General features: G+C 28.3%; 1 protein-coding gene across 1 annotated transcript; it reads left to right on the top strand.

Moving 5' to 3' along the window:
- Window positions 1-17866: 17866 nt before the first annotated feature.
- LOC120085276 (probable inactive patatin-like protein 9) lies at window positions 17867-20034 on the top strand. Its single transcript, XM_039041186.1, has 2 exons — window positions 17867-19047; window positions 19646-20034. Exons 1-2 carry the CDS (start codon window positions 18115-18117, stop codon window positions 19850-19852), a joined length of 1140 nt encoding a protein of 379 aa, XP_038897114.1. The 5' UTR covers window positions 17867-18114; the 3' UTR covers window positions 19853-20034.
- Window positions 20035-20260: the final 226 nt, after the last annotated feature.

The following is a 20260-nucleotide window of genomic DNA, read 5'->3' as shown; positions in this document are numbered from 1 at the left end:
CCAATAGAGTGTTGGCCTTGAGGTAAGGGCACAACAGACCAAGTACGATTGGTTTCCATTGCTAGAAGTTCATCGTGCATAGCTTGGCGCCAATGTTCATGATGGACAGCCTGGTGATAAAACTGAGGCTCATATGCGGCTGAGATATCGAGGGCAAACATCTTGTAGATAAGATTCAATTTGTCATAAGATAAAACAGCTTGCAAAGGATACTTAGTAACTGTCTGCTGAGAATGATTGTGTAAAAGGAGGTTGCAATGATAGTCCCTGAGATATGAGGGTGGTTTAGTCGTCCTTGTAGAGCGGCGACAGTGAGAAGAATTGTCAAGTAAAGACAGATGGGGCTGATTAGTGACTGTAGCATCATCATCAGCAGGTGCAAAGGGAGCAGTAGGTTGAGAAACTTCATGTGAAGTAGGCTGGTCAGAAAGCTCAGGAGTAGCTGAAGCGGATGATGAAGAGGCTTCACTGCTGGATAAATCATCTGAAAATGGAAGTGATAATGGTAAAACTAGATCGGGAAAAGGATCAAGTATTGCTGCTTGAGAACTGATTTGATGAAAAGGGAATATGTCTTCATGAAACACAACATCCCTTGAAATAAAGAATTGCTTCTTTTCAATGTCATATAAGCGATAGCCTTTGCGATAGCCTTTGATGCCAGTAGGATATCCCAAAAAAACATAGGCAATGGCCCGAGGCTGAAACTTGGTCCTGTGAGAAGGTAAAGTAGAGGCAAAACAAAGACAACCAAAAGTTCGTAGTGAAGTATAGTCAGCATGTTCAGCAGTCAAACAATAGTAAGGTGTTTGCTAGGACAAGATATGAGATGGAATGCGGTTGATCAAATAAGATGCGGTCAATGTGCACTCTCCCCAAAAGAAGATAGGTAACCTAGCTTGAAATAACAGAGATCGTGCGACATTTAACAGATGTTGATATTTTCATTCTACTATCGAATTTTTTGAGGCCGTTCAACACAAGAAAACTGATGGAGAACACCTTAGGCAGCAAAAAAATCAGTAAAGGCCAGTTTTGGTGCATTATTCGCTTTTATGGAAAAACCATATTGAGTTTCAATCAACTGAAAGAAATGAGGGATAATAGTAAGAGCTTCACTTTTGTTCCTCATAAAAAAAACCCAAGTGTACCGAGAATAATCATCAACTAGTGTTAAAAAGTAACGATATCTAGCATGAATAGGTTCATTGTAAGGGCCCCAAATGTCACAATGTATAAGATCAAAAGCATGAGCAGCAAGTCTATTATGGCTTTGAAAAGACAGTCGTTTTTATTTTGCTAGAGGACAAATCATGCATTTAGTATAAGTACTATCCATGTCTACATGTAAAATGTCTTTTAGGAAACTAAGATGTTTATATAATGGATGTCCAAGCCGATTATGCCAAGTAGAAGCAGAGAAAGTAGTAGTGGAAGAACAAACAAGTTCTATAGTATGTGAAAATGAATGTAAGGATTTATCAACTGATGCTTGCCACAAGTATAATCCATTCCATTTGTTAGCCTTGCTAATCGTCTTCAAAGAGTACTTGTCCTGAATGAGACAGAAATCACTAAAAAAAGTGACCATGACGGGTAAATAGGAAGTTAAAGAGCTTATGGAAATTAAGTTGAAACTAGTAGAAATCTCTTTAGAAAGAGAGTTAAGAATCCACGCGGTGACAATGCCATTACATATGATCCAAGAATTGAGTAACTCACTAGAAGGTCGAGGGATTTCACCATTGATGAAGCTGAGTTTATTCTTGACAGTGAGCCCGATCTTCATCGCCTGACTCCACGAGTCGTAATTCGATTCAGTAAGAAGATTGGAAACGAGCACAAGACTGGTGTTGTCTGAGGGATGAAGAAAATAAGGGTTATGATATTGTTCAAGAATGAAAGATGGGGAAGCTCGAACATTCTCCATGGAGTTGGAGTTTCCGGATGAGGTTGGGTCATCGGATCTGGTAATGATCGTAGTTTCGGATGAAGAAGGAGAACGAAAAATCACCAGAAAAATCTCGCTCGACACTGTGGGCGGAGGCAAGCGAGATCAGTGTTAGCGTCTGGAAGGTCGGGGAGCGAGATCGACTCGAGAAGAAGAAAAGACATGAGAAAAAGGGTAGTTGGAGGGAAAACGAAAAGTCAAATAGTTTTAATTTTGCTCTGATACCATATCAAAGTAGAGTAAATAAATTTGCTATATCATTTATTAACCAAAAGAGGCCTATAAATAGGCATAATTACAACAGTGACTAACCATTTAACTACTTGTATAACAAACTTATAACAAAATATAAACTAATTTCTAATAAAGTTAAAGAAAAGTTTTGAAATAACCTACCTACATAAACAATTTAGATACTCCATTAGATTTTGTTATAAAATTGTTACAATATAATTTCACACATGTACAAAATTTATTGATACGAGTGGTTTATCATTCCTCATTGTCTCTATGTTTTACTCTATTTATTCAGGAATAATTTGTGTGTATGTCTGAATTTTTTTCTCTGAATACGATGTTAGATTCAAATAAATTAATAGATTAAAAATTATGGATGGAAACGATTTATGGTATATAAATAAAGAAAATTATCTTCATTGATATAAATTTTTTTGAATGATTTTAAAAGTAATATCATAAGAGTTTATGCCTATAATGGATTTCGAATAAAGAATAGTGAAGCCCTATAGTCGACATTGTGGATTAAATCCATAGATTGAACCAAAAAGTGCTCGTAAAGGGATAGATCTTTATTTCAAGATGAGAAGATTAAGAATATGACAAGTGATCAATACCAAGTACATTCCATAATGTACTAAGGATCGAATTGGATGTGCCTTGAAATTAAGGGATTCAACAAGGAGGCTAAAGCGATAATTTGTTCGGGGAGAGAGTTGCTGGGTTTAATAAGTCTAACATTGATCCAGGAAGGAAACAATCCATGGTATATAAGAATGATATTCTTGTCCTCGTCTATTTTTTTTTTTTTACTTATTTAGGAAGAATTATTTATGATTTTTATTATATTGCTACTGTAGATTAATAGTTTTGTTTAGATAATTTTTAACGTATCTTATATAAAATCAAGTTATAATACTTATAAACTACTGGTGGATGACATAAAATTGTTTAATTCATAAAAATTTAGGATTTAAATTAATATTGTTGATGGAAAAATCTGGTCAAGTGATCTCACCTGACTGTCACGTGCCCCCATTGGTAAATTGTATTTTGGAAAAGAAGTCACTTGCAAAATAATAAAAAAATAACACACCAATGTAGTGCTTGTCACAGACACTCTGATGCTTAAGTCGATATTTTGCACAAATGTTGGGGTAAGTAGTTTTAGGGAGGAGTTTGAGCTTACCTTCCGTAGGGCTGTCATGCTTCTTATTTTGAAATCGAACACTCGAACCCTAGATTGAGTCGCGATGAATGTTCTAACTAAGAGGGTCAATCCGAGTTGGCATCTCTTTATGGGGTGGATGGGCCTTGGCCGAGGAAAACCCATTTCTACATGGCCTGCTTCATAGGAAGAGTTGTAGTCGGTTAATTCGCCAAGGAAAGGAAAATCTAAAATCGGCCCAGGAGAGCTTGATAAGGTACTTCCATGGAAAACATATGGATTAAGAACCCCATAACCTTTAAGGTAAGGAGAGCCAAAAGTCATCTAACGAGCTTGATATGCTACTCCCAAAGTAAAAATGATCTAAGGACCATTCGAAAAATTTACTAAACTAAGTCACATCGATGGCCACACACTCAACCCAAAATTCAAGAGGTACACATCTTATAGATAAAGCATTTACAAGTCAAAAAATGGACACGTCAAAAGACGAACAAACATGTCTTACTATTAGTACCATGGCAAAACAACATCACATATACTCCCAATTTGGGATCTTATTACCAAATCCTTAACAAATTAACCTCAAAATCTCAACACGGGAGAAGGGAACTAATGTTATAGGTACTTTCGAACCCGTGAAAGATTAAAATTAAAAACAAAATTGGACTGAGAGAGTTATCACTTGATACAAATCCAAGTTTCAGTATAAATTAATTGTTTCCTTTATTTATAAAATTCTGATTGGACCCCATATGAATTTTATGTGGGGGATCTAATTAATTTTATAAATGGCTTTTAACTTTTAAGGAGTTCACTAATTCAAAATAGCTTTAATTAGAATTGAAGCAACTCACCACTTTTTTATCATCAATATGTAAACAATATACCATCATTTGATTGATGGAAGCTTCCTAGAAACTCCAATCCAATTTAAAAAATTGTCCTTTCAATTGTATTTTCATTTTCAATATTTTATCTTATAATAATTTCTTTATTATTTTTTTTTTTTAAAAAAAATCTTTCTATTGTTAATAGCACAATTATTATTATTATTATTATTTTGCTGATTTATTTTTGCATCTTCCACTTGAATATTCATTGGTATTTCCCTTTGTTCATTGTATTTATGAACTTAAGCTTGTGTATATATATATAATTTTAGAATTTTAGAGTATGAATCGAGAATAATAATCTTTTTAATGGGTTATTACTTATAATAGCATGACATTTTGAGTAAGTTAATTACTATATGTTATATCATTGGAAATAACTAGATTTAGTTTTGTGATTAAAAAAAAGTATTTTTAGTTTTATTAACAATTAAAAAAAATTCCAAAAAAAAAAAACATAAAAATTCAAAGGATTAGATGGATTTAGAATCTCTATATCTTTCTTTCTCTAGCATGATGGCTTTTCTAAGCATCAATTCCATTTTCCATGTTGGGAAAATCTCAAAGAGAAACACACCACTTTTGTTTATTATGATCATCATCATCATCATGATTTTTATTATAATAATATAATTCTTTTGGATCTATATATATATAATAAATCAAAATTTAACCATTGTTTGGTAAAGGAATCATAATTTAACCTTGTTTGGAATAATGAATACCATTAAAGAAGTGGAGGAAATTTAGCCAATGAAGTCCAAACATTTTGAGAGAAAGGTTAAGTTTTCCCCATTTGCATTATTTATATTCTCTCTAAAGTAGAAAAATCCATGCAATATCTTCTTAATCATTCTATTTTCAACTTTACCTTTATATATATATAATTTTAAATAAGGAATTGTTATTAAAAAGTTGTCAATTTGATAATTAAAAAAAAAAATTCTTGGATTTGTTTATTTCTTAAAAAATAATAATAATAAAATGAGAAGGTGAGTGTATTTATTAGGTATCTAAATTTAAGGACTTATAAGATCATCTCAACTTGGCAAAATCCTATTTGTTACTATTTTACCATTATTACTTTAAAAAAAATAAAAAACTGACCACAAACAAAATTTGGTTAAATTATCTTTATTTATTTATTTATTTATTTTATTTTAAGAAAATACATAGAAGAGAAGACATTTGGTCTTGGTACGTCTTTCTTGCAAGAGAATGTGTGTGAGATAAAAAAGTAAGTAGTCAAGTTATTAGATGATTAACCACCTTCAATTAGGCTTTTACCGTCAAAATTTTTATTAGTAAAACTATTCTAAACTATTCTAAATTACTCCAACATTAGATATATTTTATATTTATATGACAACAAATTCATGTTTCTTATTGTTGACCGTAGAAATTAAGATTGATTATAAAATAAAAATAAAAAATGAACGAGTTTCAAAGTGGATAAATTTGTTTAGATCCATTTAGTAATCATTTCATTTTTTGTTTTTAATTTTTAAAAAATAACCTATTTTCTCCACACTTCTTACAATGATTTGCATCTTTTTTAAGTACAACGATTGAATTCTTAGTCAAATTTCAACAACAAAAACATGTTTTTAAAAACTACTTTTTTTAGTTCTCAAAATTTCGCTTGATTTTATAAACCATTGGTAAAAAGTAAAGTATATAACAAATAAATAAATTTGAAAATGTGAAGTAGTATTTATAGGCTTAACTTTTAAAAACAAAAAGTCAAATGATTACTAAACAGGTCCTCAAAGACTATTTATGTTATTTGATTTTTTTATAAAATATTAATAAAACTGATATTAAATCCAAATCATAATAATTTAAAATTTAATACCACAGGAATCAAATTAGTTAACTAATTTTTGTAGTTTGATTAATTGGTTTTTTTTTTTTTCATGGAGGTAAAGTGAAAAATACTCTTCTAAACCATTAGACTTTTGTAATTTTCATTAATTATATTCTCAAATATTAAGGATTTTGAACTATTGTCTTTATTGTCAATTCAGATAAATCAGCAACAATTTATTTCTTCACTATTAAAGTAGGTACAAATACAATTCTGTATTGACATTTTTTTTTAGAGAGATTAAGTTACCATTTTGGATTAATTTTTAAATGGTTAAAATCACTTTTGTTAGATTTAAAATCATTAAAAAAATATATGATTTTTATCACTCAAAATTAATTTAATATTTTATATTACATTTTAAAATGTAATTTACATATTATCAAAATTTTAGTTTTGAATGATTAAAAATATATTTTAGAGTTATTTTAGAAATGAAAATTTCACCATTTCAGAATAATTTCCATACATAAAATTGTGATTTTTATTTTTTTAATTTAATAAAGCTTACCCACTAATCTACTTGAATTGACCAAAGATAATTAGAATTACTTATCTTAGTTAATTGGAATTAAAGGCAAGTAGGGTAACATTTAATTCTTGAATTATCTATATAATGAGTAAAAATTTGTCGTCTCATTTTAAAAATGGCACGCTAACTATCACTAAAATTAATTTAAGGACAATTTAGAAGTACTTTACAAACCTCGAGATTAAAGTATTTATTTCAAAATTTCAAAAACTAAATAATGTTCAAATTTTAGAGACTAAAAATATATTTCACCTCTTTGGTAATAACATCGATATCTGAATTTTAATTTGTTCAATGACTTATGGAAAAATTGAAAAATAACATAAATTTTAGAGAGAGGTTTATTATAATGAAGTAAAAGAAATTATAAGGAGAAATTAATAGTGGAAATAGGAAAAAATGAATGAAGTAAACAATTGAAGAACATAATTTGAGAGTTCATTATTCTTATATTATATTCTTTTGAAGATAAAATAAATGAGCAAAAAAGTCTATCCTCTATTTTTATAGGAGGCTGATTGATTTAACTTATTTTTAGCTATAAAGTATAATTGATGTCAAGTTCTTAAATTAGTTTAGAAAAATAAATTTTAAAACTGACTTTAAAAAAAATTGACCTAACCAAGAAATATCAATTTGTTGACCAAAATAACAAAAATGGACCAATCAAAATATAAATGATTTTAAATCATCATCAAGGAAGATGGGTTTATGGCAATTAACAAAACCAATTGAAAGCTTAATTCTTAGAAATTTTTGTTGTTTTAATTTAAGCCTCCATTATTCAAAATTCAAAATTTTCTTTTATTTTTAAACTCAGACTAATATGTTCAATTTTGATTACTATACTTTTAAAATATTAAATTTGATGATATACTTTTTATTTTTTTTTTCAATTTAATTATTGTACTTTCAAAATTTCTATCTTAGTCTATATATTTTAAAAAAATAACTATTTTAGTTTATATACATCACATTTGGTTCCTATTTTATATATATTTTTCCATCCACATAAGGCTTTTTAAATCCATAGATTAATCTATATTAGAGATAAGGTTGATATCAATCGATTAATAATGGCTTTTCGTTAATATGAGCAATTTTATATTATTATTTTTTTCATTTTATTTACTTATTAGAAGAAGAGAAATTCTTATAAATAAAAAAATCTTAAAAATATTTACACTTTATTGTAAAAAATTCCAAAATCACTTTTGAAACTTTGCTATAAAGTGTAAATATGTTTAAATATTTTTTATATTAAAAAAAAAAACCTATTAAAAACTACACGATAATTATTTTTGTTACTTTAGTAGGATTTTTAGAAAAAAAATGTTATATTTTATCAATTTTTGGTTGACTTTGAATGGAATTAATTAAAGATAGTTATAAATCACCAATGGATAGTTTAAAGGGAAATTCTTATAAACAGAAAAATTCAAAAAATATTTACACTTTATTATAAAACACTCCAAAAGTGTTTTGTATTTTTGAAACTTTTTACTATAAAGTGTAAATATTTTTAAATATTTTATATTTAAAAAAGCCTCATTGTCTAAATTGATTTATTTAGAAGGTTTATGAGTTCAATTTAATATAGTTTTGTATTTTGGGTATTTAATTAATTATTATTATTATTATTATTATTTTGGAGTTTTAATGATACAAGCCCAAAAAGCTCTCTTTTTCAAAAATAGAAGTACTGAAATAATTTGAGGAAATATTTCAACCAGCCCAAGACCAAACCCAAGCCCAGCCCAAATTCCATTTTATTCTTCATTGTCTTTTTTCAAAATTTGAAATTACATAATAGAATTCAAATAAAAAAGAATTACAATATTTGTGCATATATGTCGATATATCTGTAAACTATAGAGTTAAAGATTAATCAAAATTTGTGATATGTTAATAGAAATATCCATAAAACAAAAATATATCATCTATTAATCCAAATATGAAAATGTACTCTAATATAAAAACCTATCCCTTATTAGGTATATAAAATTAATTTAATTATTGAGTTAAATGGATGGTAAAAAAGATTATTAGTTTAAATATTTTATATTTCTTTGTTTACAATAATCAGATATATCCATAAATTTAAAAATATTGATATCATATTGACACTCGTATTTTAATCTCCGCTTATATATAAATAATTTCTTCTACAATTATTTTTTAAAAACGACGTTCAAAGTTTCATGATCTTAAACTTGGTTGTATCAAATTGACAAACCTAAACTCAAATAATTATCGCTCAATTCAATTTTCGATAATTTGTACATTGATTTTAACATAAAATAATATAAAAATTTTCATAAACTCATAAATTTAAATAAAATAAAGTTTTGCTTAAAATGAGTTTGATAAGCATGATTTCACCATTAAATAGTGTTTCCAAATAATAAATTAAAAATAATAATAATAAATAGTTTTGCTTATAATTAATTGAACGCGTAAGAGATTATTTATTTACTTATTTATTTTTTTTAGAAAAATGAGCTTTGAAGGGAAAATTTGTTATCGGATTAAAATTGCTGACACTTTTAAAAATTCAGATCAACGTATACAAGCCTAAGTTTAACGTGCAATTCTTAAAATTTAAGTGTAAAATTCATGACAAATTTAGAATTTTGTTTGTAATTTAAATAATTAATTACAAAAATATGGTTTAAATGAAACTATTCCTAAAAATAGGGTTGCTAAATCATGGACAGAGTACACGAGTTCGTGTACCATGTCCACAAATTTAGGAGTAAATCGTGTACTCATACACGAGTTAACTTGCATGATAATAGATTTGTCAATTGGATGCCAACTAATGACACCATGTGCACACCAAGAAAATCGTGTAAATAACATATTCCTACTTGAATTTGAAAGATTTTTTTGAGTTGTAATTTGAAAATAAAATTTTATTCCAAATTTCTATTCCCCGTTTGATTTATTAAAATGTTATGTTTTCTGATGTTAAATTAAAAATATCACAATAACAATCTAGTAAATTTTCGATTAAAAATGAAATCAAAATTCTAACTAACTAAATAAAAATTTTGTAGGTTGGGTTGGGGTTATTTTAGATGAATCCATTAATCAGCTCGAACTTATTGTTAATTTTAATTTATATATATATAAACTTATGATATAATTATATACACATATATTTATTGAAGTTTTTCTTTTTAAATGATTTATTCTTCAACAACTCCTCAAAATAGTTTTTAGCACTTTGGAAAGAAAAATCCATTATATAAATTGAAACTATGTTTAAATCTTAATTCAATATATGAAAATAATTAAATTAATTTTTTTTTCATATTAACATCTTATTTTTTTAGAACCTAAATTTGAATAATAACAATTAACCTGAATTAACCCAATCCGAATGAATGTTTCATGGTTGGGTTAGGTTGGATTTATTTTTTAATAGGATTATTATAGATCCAATCCATTTTCAAAACTTATTTTCATAAAGATAAACTTTTTGATATTTTTTTATATGAGGTTTAATGAATTTTTCGAACTAAAATACCCTTGAGTGTGCGTGGTTGGAGAGAGAATGTGGCATTAGAAAAAAAGAATCCATATTTACTAGCACTCTTAATGTAGGAGAGAACATGCATTTATTGGTTAAGATTTTATTCTTTTGTTTAATTAGAGAGAAAAAATGCATTTGTTTGTTGATATTTTATTATTTTTGCTTAATTGGAAAGAGAAAATAAGTTTAATGAAAATTTATTTTCTATTTATGTTGGTTTCATGTATAACTTATTGGTTTATCTATGCATTCATGATTATTTTAAATATACTTAAAACATTTTGTTAGGTATTTGTAAATATCCTAACTAATATATGAAATTTAGAACAATATTTAAATTAGAGTTTCACTTGCTTGAGGTATATCACAATATAAACTAATGTATGAAATATATCACAGTCTATAAATCACATATTAGCTTAATGTTCGACATAAATCACAGTATATATCATTAGTACCATTTACATAATCAGAAATCTCAACAAGTTTGTATATCACAATACATGAAGTCTAATTTTTTTTATAAAAAAACTCTCATTTATATCAAATAAACGGATACATATCATGTTATATATTAAATTTCCTAATAGCTAAAAAAAGAGAGAGAAAAAGTATATATTCCTATATATGTGGGTTTTAAAAGAGAAATTGAAGAATATGAAAAATTGTGATAATCTATTTTTCCTAGAAAATGTGCCCCATTTAAAACCCTTTTCTCTTCCCTATTTAAAAAACGTATAATTAATTTACTCTTGGGATTAAATGGTAATTTAATCATAATTTTATTGTAATTTTTTAAAAAAGTTAGACATTCTTGTAAATAAGGAAACACTTGAACATGAACAAAATATAGATCATTTATTAGGGTTTCATGTGTAGAAAGCTCTTTTTTAATAAGAGTTATTTTGGCGGAAGAAATTAACAAACCGAAAAATCAGGTTGGGTCTAAAAAGTTCTTCAATCCAATCCAACCCCAAGCCAACCCACGAACACCCATAGTTGACACTTAGTCTTGATGAAAAATTTCATGCATGGATAAATTTGTTAAAGTTTCAAAGTATAAGGACTAAATTATTATTTACCAAAGTTCAAAGATTAAATTGCTATAAATTTAAAAATACAACGTTATCAATTAAAGTTCAGGGACTAAATTAATACCGAAATTTATTAAACCAAAAATCAAAGTCTTAGGAGGCCCACTTTTGATAGGCCCAACATCCTATCCAAGCTCAGCCCATCATGGTCTATTCAATCACCTTCAAGGCTTACCTAACAATCAGGGCAACTAAAGTAATGAAATTGAAAATTAATGATTTCACAAATTCTTTTTTCTTCTTATTTGATTTCTTTCACCAAAATTCTCTAATTTTAGAATTTTTAAAAATTTACATCCTTTTATATTTTTGGCTAAACATATCATCTCATCTTTAATTTTTTGATGTTTCAAAAGTTTTGATTTCATCATCAATGCATTAAAATTCTTTTGAGTAAAATCTTTAGTGATGTCTTATGATTTATGATTTTAACTAAGCTAAAAGCACCTCTCCTTCCTAAAAAAATAAAAGCATATCAAAATCAGATTATGTTATTTTGATGTTTTTCTAATTAACTTCACTATGAAATAGCATTAATTGGCTACCTATAGGTGAGAAAAGTCCTTTCTACTAATGTATCATCAATGAATCAAAATCATAGTTCAAATGAAAATCTTATCCCAACTTTAAGGAGATTTCAATGAAATTACCATTGTTAAAAAAAACGCTTCATAAAAGTAATGATTTGATTGACAAACTTTAATTGTCAAAATGAGTATATCTCGATAGTTATTGACATATTTTTTTTTATCCATAAAGTCGTAAGTTTTAGTTCTAATATTCTCACTTGCTGTACTTTAAAAAAACAGTTTAAACTTTAGTTTGTAATAGTAAGTTAAAAATCAGTTTTGATCCATGAATTTTTATAAAAGTAACAATTTAGTCTCTAAACTTTACTTTATAATATATACCGATATGGTTTTCATTGTGAAAATTAACGTTAAAATTCAATGCAATTTCTAACATAGGCGATCACTAAATTAATTAAAGATTCAATATGTTTCGAAGCCACAAAGTCTAACTCGTTAAATAATAAGATTGATGAATTTTTTATGACATAGATTAAACGGCTTCAAATTTGAAAGTATAAGGGCTTACATATTAAAGTACAAAACTAAATTGTTCCAAAATTGAAAGAAATATGACTAAGTTATTACAAATCAAAGTTCAATGACTAAACTATTACATCCATGAAAGTTTATGGAGAAAAAGTAAATTTTAACATATTTAAAATCTTTGCATTTTAAAATCTACGGACTAAATTAAAATTAAACTCAGAACTTAAAGAACTAACATTATAACATCTTGAAACCTATGAATCGATCAAAGGGAAACTAAACCTAAAATGTAAGAACTAAAAATGTATATTCTATTAAATTTTAATGGTTGTATCTATATAAATATATAAATTGTTTTGAACTTAACCTATTACGTGAAATGTGTGAGCAAATCGATGGAATTTATGAATGAATGATTTGACATAATGTGACAATGAATAGACGAAATATATTATGATATATTATCAAATAAGTATCAATTTGACAAAGAAGTTGAAATAGATAGATAGCATAAGAGAGTTGGTTAAGCAAGTAAAATAAAGGTGGGGTGGGACAACATTTTAAACAAAATTAGCAGTTGAAATGCCAAAAGTTATAACATAAATAATTTGATGCCTCTAAATTATGAAAAGGGTGGTTGAGAAATTAAGTTTGGGAGGGAAGAAGAAAAGATAATTAAAAATATTGACTTTGACCTAATTATATTTTTAAAAAGGGAGTGCTTAAATTGAGAAGCCTACGTATATGCCTATTGTCTGGTTTTTAGAGACAATTAGCTTAGTGGGCCTCTTTTTGTGGGCTTATTTGGTTTGAGAATATTTATGAGCCCAAATACACACCATAGAATTTCAAAATAATTCACTGTCCTTTATACCTACCCCAAGAATAATCTTAGACATTACAATTATTTCCCCCTTTTTTTTTTCCATTATTCATCTATGTATCTTACCTTCCAAATAATAATAAAATTCTCTCTCTTCAATTTTCTTTTTGTGTGGTTTGTACTTCATCCAATTATTATCACTTAGTTAACCTAAAATAAAAAGTCCCTTACAAATCAAATATATCATAAATGGATTTGAAAATTTCTTTTATATCTTAAAAAGGAAAAAGAGTAAAAATCATACCAACTCAAACCCACTACACTCAAGCACGAGGGAAAACCACTATCTAGAAAAACATCTTTCCTTATCAAAGAGCGTCTCAAGAAGAAAGTCAATACCACAATAGCATGGTCACTTTGTTTTCCTCTTAGAGACAATGACCCGAGCACTTAATATTAACAGAGTTACCAAGAGAAAAAATATCCTCGATAATGACTTCTAACTCAACATAAGCGTAAATTTTCCTATTGAGATGCCTGATGAGATGATCTCCAACGTGTCAGACTCCATCACCAATGGTGAAATAAGACCCAACCACATCCCTTTAATAAGAAAAAGATATTAAACCTTGGTAAGAGGTTAAAATTTGACTTTGAGATAGAAGTAAGGGAAAAGTATCTTAGGTTTTGAGTCTAGTTTCTATTTGGTCCATAGTTTTCAAAATGTTACAATTTTACCTTTAATATTTTGCTTTTGTTTCGATTTGGTCCCTATTTTCAAGATTTTACATTTTTAACCTTAATATTTTATTAAATATTCATTTTCAATCATTGACGTCAATGTCTTTAATTAATTTAAAATAATTATGAAGCAAAAATTTGAATCTAATTTTAAAATTGATGAAAAATAATGAAACTTGATTAATTATAGTTCTTTTAATTATTTTAAAATTATTAAGATACATTTACGATAAAGACGAAAAATGAGTATTAAAGTGAAAAATCAAGTTTAAAAGTGTATATCTTGAAATCTAAGGACCAATTTGAAACAAAACTCAAATGTTAATTGTAGAATTGCAATATATTGAAATCAAATTCAAAACTTAAAGACTAAATGTGTAATATTTCGAAACTTAAAAATCAAATGGAAACTAGACACAAAAACCTAAGGACCAAAAAGGAATTTTTTTCCCAAAAACAAAAAGGGATAAATTACAATTTTGATGCCTATAGTTAGGAAAAAGCTAGAACTTAGACTCTATGATTTTAAAAGTGAGAATTTAGTCCTTATAATATGATAAAACGTCATGAAAAGTTCGTATGCGGCCAAGTTCAATCACAAATAGTCTCTACTAATATGGACTGTTTCGGAAGATTTCATCAAATTTTAAGGACCAAATGCTAACTTTTTCCAAACTTTAGGGACCGATTTTAATTTAGTCTATAAAAAGGCATAGTGATTACCCAAAAAGACTAGGGGAGTAACAATATGATAACCAAGTTAGGTTAGGTTTTGTGTGTTTACCCTATGATCCTAGCTAGATGCCATTGTCTACATTAGGCATATAAAACAGTCAATAGTGTTCAATGCTCAATGTGCATTATAATAACTATAATAATAATATTAAAAAAAGACAGCTACATTTAATTGGATGCATTATATAGCTCTTAAAAGCTATGGCAGCTCAAGGAAGTGTTATACTAAAAAAAAAAAAAAAAAAAAAAACAGAGAGAGAAAAGGAAGGGAAATGTTATTTAGGAGCAAAGTTTTTTTTTTTTTTTTCCCCTTCTTCTTTTGGTGCAAAGGGAAAAAAAGCCCCAAGGAAAATTCAATCCTTATTTAGTGTTTAGTAACCTCAAGAAAGTGATGGGGAAGTTTTTTAGGGTGTAAGGAAGAATTTGTTGGAATAGATATATCTATAATCTAGTAATAATGTATCAAACGTGTTCCAAAATTTTTGTATTTAATTAAAAAAAAAAAAAGAGTAGAGATTTGAATTTTCGTTTATAGAAAAAGTTACTAATGTCTTTAACCTTAATCCATTATAACAAGAATTCGATACAACATATAAGTTGTAGAATTTTAAAATGTTAGACGGAATTGGAAAAAGGACAAATATTATAAACGAAAGATAGATTTATTTAACCAATTAAAGGGCATTATTCAAAAACAACTTTCTAAATACAACCACTCAAGATATCAAAATAAATATGAAAGGAAAGGTTACCATTTTTGTTGGAAGGGAAAAAAAATGGAAAACTAAATCAAAGATTTGAATGTTCTAACAAAAACTCTCATATGGGTTCTCTTTTAAAGCAAGAAAGTTTCATATCTAACAACTTTAATTTTTATGGAAACTTTAAAAGTGTTTTAGGATTTTGGATAGAAATTAGTAAAAATATTTTCAAATAAAAAAGAATAATATTTCTAGCACATCCTGATCGACTATATTCATTTTTATACAATCCATTTTAATTATTCAATAAAAATCACAAATATTTTAAAAAAGAAGACATAAGGATTTGCCACTAATAAATCGTAGTTGAATAACTGGGCAAACTTCATAAAGATAGGTGCAATCTAAATATATCTAAGTAATTTCCAACACAAAAAATGACTATGAAAAGTTATATAGATTTTTTTTAAGAAAACAAAATTTTCTAGAGTAGAAAGTTAGCAATTGCTTTATCATAAAATAAAATGATGTTTTAGTCATATGGTGGATTATTAAAGTGTTAGATTTAGATTTTCAATTCCAAAAGAAAAAAATATATATGTCAATTATCATTGAGTTATGCATCGAAAATAATCTAATTTTTACCCTTTAAAATTTAATAAAAGATTCCTGTTAATTTCTTTGCAATTATTTAACTCACTCCTCCAAGTGGAGTCATTACTTGATTATATATTCATCCATCTCTATTGTGATGGTATTTTGGTCCTTTTCACTGTTGAAATCTTAAATTTAAGGTTGGTTTTACAACCATCATTCATCTTTTTAATTAAATACAATGGGTCATTGACATTAATGCCCGTTTTATTTCATTTCATTTTTTTTTTAAATAATAATAATAACAATAACAATAATAATAATAATAATAATACCAGAAATTAATAAACATCTGACCCATTACCCATCATATGTTTATTATATTGGCCTCCCAACTCTTCTTGTAAATTCCATTTTCCCCAACCATATGCTTCTTTACTTCATTATTTTTATTAACATTTATTTGGAATGAATTTCTCTTTTCAATTTTTTTTTATTCAATTTACTATAGTTTTCCCTCCCATTTACATTCAAACATATATAATAGAATGTGTGGTTTATTTAAACAACATATCATTTCATAAATATAAGGTAAAGATTCAAATTAACGGTCTCTTAGAAGAAGTAGAAATATTTTAACTACTGAGCTATACTATATATGCATATTGACATAAAATGATGATTTTGTTTCTACTTCAAATGAAAATTGATAGCATAAAAGTTGCATGAAACATTTTATACAATTCTATATTTATCATCATAGAAGTCAATAATGTGTAATACCAAAAATTAATCGTCCTAATCTAATCTCTACATATAAATATAAGCAGAAAAAGGCTAAGTAAAGTCAAAGATAGAAGACTAGTGTGGTGTCATCTTAAGAAATTGTATTGGTGTGACAAACTTTGACTTAATAATTTGTTGAAAAGAGCATGCTACTTCAAAACCTATTGGGGATGGTTCATATTATATATATATAATTTTTTGAAAGATCATATAATAGAATTTAAAAACATACTTTTAATTCTCCACACCACATCAACACTCTAAAAAAATTTCACCATAATGTAAATTTACATAAAACTACAATTAAAAAAAAAAAATTAAGAACAGTAAATAACAATTTTTTAATAGAAAAAAAATATTTTTTCTAGATTAAAACACATATAAAATTATAAGCTATTACTCACCCACTCACTCCGTTTGGTTGTTTCCTTGTTGTTTCTACTCCATTTACATTATTCAATTAAAAAAAATATAAATAGAAATAAAAAAAGAAAAAAAAAATCAATTTATACCCTTAAATCTTGGATGTCGTATTAATTAAAAACTATATCAATTTAAACAATGAAATTTCGTAAGTATACCAATTTTTTCTAGATTTTGTTTAAAAAATATCATGTGAAATTTATATTTGGCATAAATTAAACTTCTAAATTTTGTGTAGACTTCTTCAAATGCGTGTTTTACAAAATGGACGATTAGAGTTAATATATGACCGACAATTCTCAAAGAAAATTCTAATGAAAAGTCTAAATTGGTTTACTACGGAAAATTTAAGTGTTTAATTATATAATTATAAGTTTCACACAAAGTTTTTCCAAATAATATGAAATATATAAATTCACACATTTACGGAAATTTTAGTTTTAATTGATTCAATTCCAAAATTTAGGGGAATAAATTAAAATTTTCCTAATTAAAAAAAAAAAATGTAAGAAGCGCGAGCCGAGCCGGCTAAAAAGCCGAGATTCGCGCACTGTTCACTCAAACAAAACACACGCCGAACAGCACGTTTTAAGCCACTGCCTACTGCCTTCCTATTATTATAAATTATAATTAAAGCAATTTTTAATTAGAAAAAAAGAAAATAATAATATTTATTTAAAAAAAAGAAAATAAATAAATATATAAATAGGCAATAAAAGGAAGAATATCCCGTCCCTCTCGTCGCCCTCTCTTAAACCTTCAACGACTTTCAACTCTCTCTTTCTCTCTCTCAGAACCAATTAGGGCTTCTTTTCCCCCTCACTGTTACTAAAAAAAAACCTCACAGAACTTCTTCCTTCCTCCATTAATGGCTTCCACCTACGAATCCTAAACCTCAAATCCACCATTTCTCTCAATTCTTCTATTTTCTCTCACTAATTCCTCTCTATTTCTTCTCTTTTCCTTCCCGATTATGGAGTTAAGCAAGCTCACCTTAGAGATCTTCACCAAACTCGAGCAGCAATGGCTCTCTCATCAATGCGACGCCGTCAAGAAGATTCGCATTCTCTGCATCGACGGCGGCGGAACCACCGCCACCGTTGCTGCTGCTTCACTCATTCATCTTGAAGACCAGATCCGCTTCAGAACCGGCGATCCTCACGCTCGCATTGCCGATTTCTTCGACCTCATTGCTGGTACTGGCGTTGGAGCTATTCTCGCTTCGATGATTGTAGCGGATGATGGCTCTGGTCGTCCTCTGTTCTCTGCTAGGGATGCTGTCAATGCGATTTCCTCTAGGAACTCGGAGATGTTTAGAGTGAAATTCGGTAGTGGAATTTGCCGACGACGGAGATTCTCTGGTAGGTCTATGGATGGAGTGTTGAAGGAGTTTTTTAGAGGTGAGAATGGAAAGGATTTGTCTCTCAAGGATACTTGTAAGCCTCTTTTGATTCCTTGTTTTGACCTCAAGAGTTCGGCTCCTTTTGTTTTCTCTCGTGCCGATGCTTCTGAATCGCCGAGTTTCAACTTCGAGCTCTGGAAAGTCTGCCGTGCTACGGCGGCGACGCCGAGTTCTTTTAAACCGTTTCATCTCACTTCTGTTGATGGAAAGACCTCTTGCACCGCCGTTGACGGCGGCTTGGTTATGAACAATCCAACCGCTGCCGCCGTCACGCACGTTCTCCACAACAAACGCGATTTTCCGTCTGTCAATGGCGTCGAGGATTTGCTTGTTCTGTCGTTAGGTAACGGATCGGCGAGTGGTGGCAATGGTAAGGTCCGCCGTAACGGTGAGTGCTCTACCTCCGTCGTCGTCGGCATTGTACTTGACGGCGTCTCCGATACCGTCGATCAAATGCTTGGAAATGCTTTTTGCTGGAATCGAACGGACTATGTGAGAATTCAGGTACGATTGAAATTCTCTGGTTTTCTACTTTCTCCGACACGCAAAGATTTTGTTTGTTTGGTTGCTGAGAAAATCCAAGAAAATACACCCCAAAGTAAAAGAAGCATGTTTACTTTTTTGACCTCTTAACTTTTTTCTTTTCAATTGCCAAATTATTCTTTATATTTATTTCATATCCTTTTAAAATCTTTAATTTTCCCTCAATAATTTTGTCAAATCTTACTATCCAAAGTACATTTATTATACCTATAGTTTGCAATATTCACGATGTGAGGGACATTTTTTCATTGTTAGAGGTAAAAAAGATCGATAAATTTTACTGTTTAGATTGTATCTAAGTCTCATTTTTTCTTCATACACATAACAATAATTTTTTTTAACTTTTTTTTTAAAAAATAATTATAGGTGACCATTTTTAATTGGATACTCTAAAAAGAATAGATGAAATTTAACTAAAGGAATTTTTTAAAAGCTCAAACCATAATATAAATGTATAAGGCATTAGTTTAACTAGAAATTCATCTAACAATGAAATTGGTAACTGAATTAATTTTTTTTTGTTTCTTCTTTTTGTAACGGCGTTAAAATTAACGTGCAGGCAAACGGGTTAGTGGACGAAGAAGGTGAGGTGTTAAAGGAGAGAGGGGTTGAAACGTTGCCGTTTGGCGGGAAACGGTTACTAACGGAGAGTAACGGGCAGAGAATTGAGAGCTTTGTGGAACGGTTGGTGGCTTCAGGGCGGAGCAGTCTGCCGCCGAGTCCGTGCAAAAATCTGGCTGCCGTCAGCCCACTTTCCGGCCGTTGAGTTCAAATATTATGAACATATATATTTTTTTTCTTTTTTCTTTTTTTCTTTTTGGGAAGGAAAAAAAATTATTGTTGTTATTATTTTATTTGATCTTTTTAATTTTAACATGTAACCTACCTCAGGTTCACATTTTAACTTCCGTTTGAGTTAGTTATGGAGTAGCCGCTAATTGGAAGTAACCGTCTTAAATTGTTAATTACTTTTCGTAATTATTAAAATCAAAATTTAATCTTTACTCATAAACCTTGCGGTGTTAAAATAAATTAACTTTTACCATGAAATTAAGTTTTAATGCAAATTCACTAATTTAGCACCAAAAGTGTTAATTATATTCACCATTTGGTTAAAAGAAAATATATCTCATATAGTATGTATTAGCGATTTAAAGGGATATAGTTCGAAATA

This window comes from Benincasa hispida, chromosome 9 (assembly GCF_009727055.1).
Source record: "Benincasa hispida cultivar B227 chromosome 9, ASM972705v1, whole genome shotgun sequence".
Classification (NCBI taxonomy): Eukaryota; Viridiplantae; Streptophyta; class Magnoliopsida; order Cucurbitales; family Cucurbitaceae; genus Benincasa; species Benincasa hispida.
This window is presented reverse-complemented; position numbering and strand designations above follow the sequence as displayed.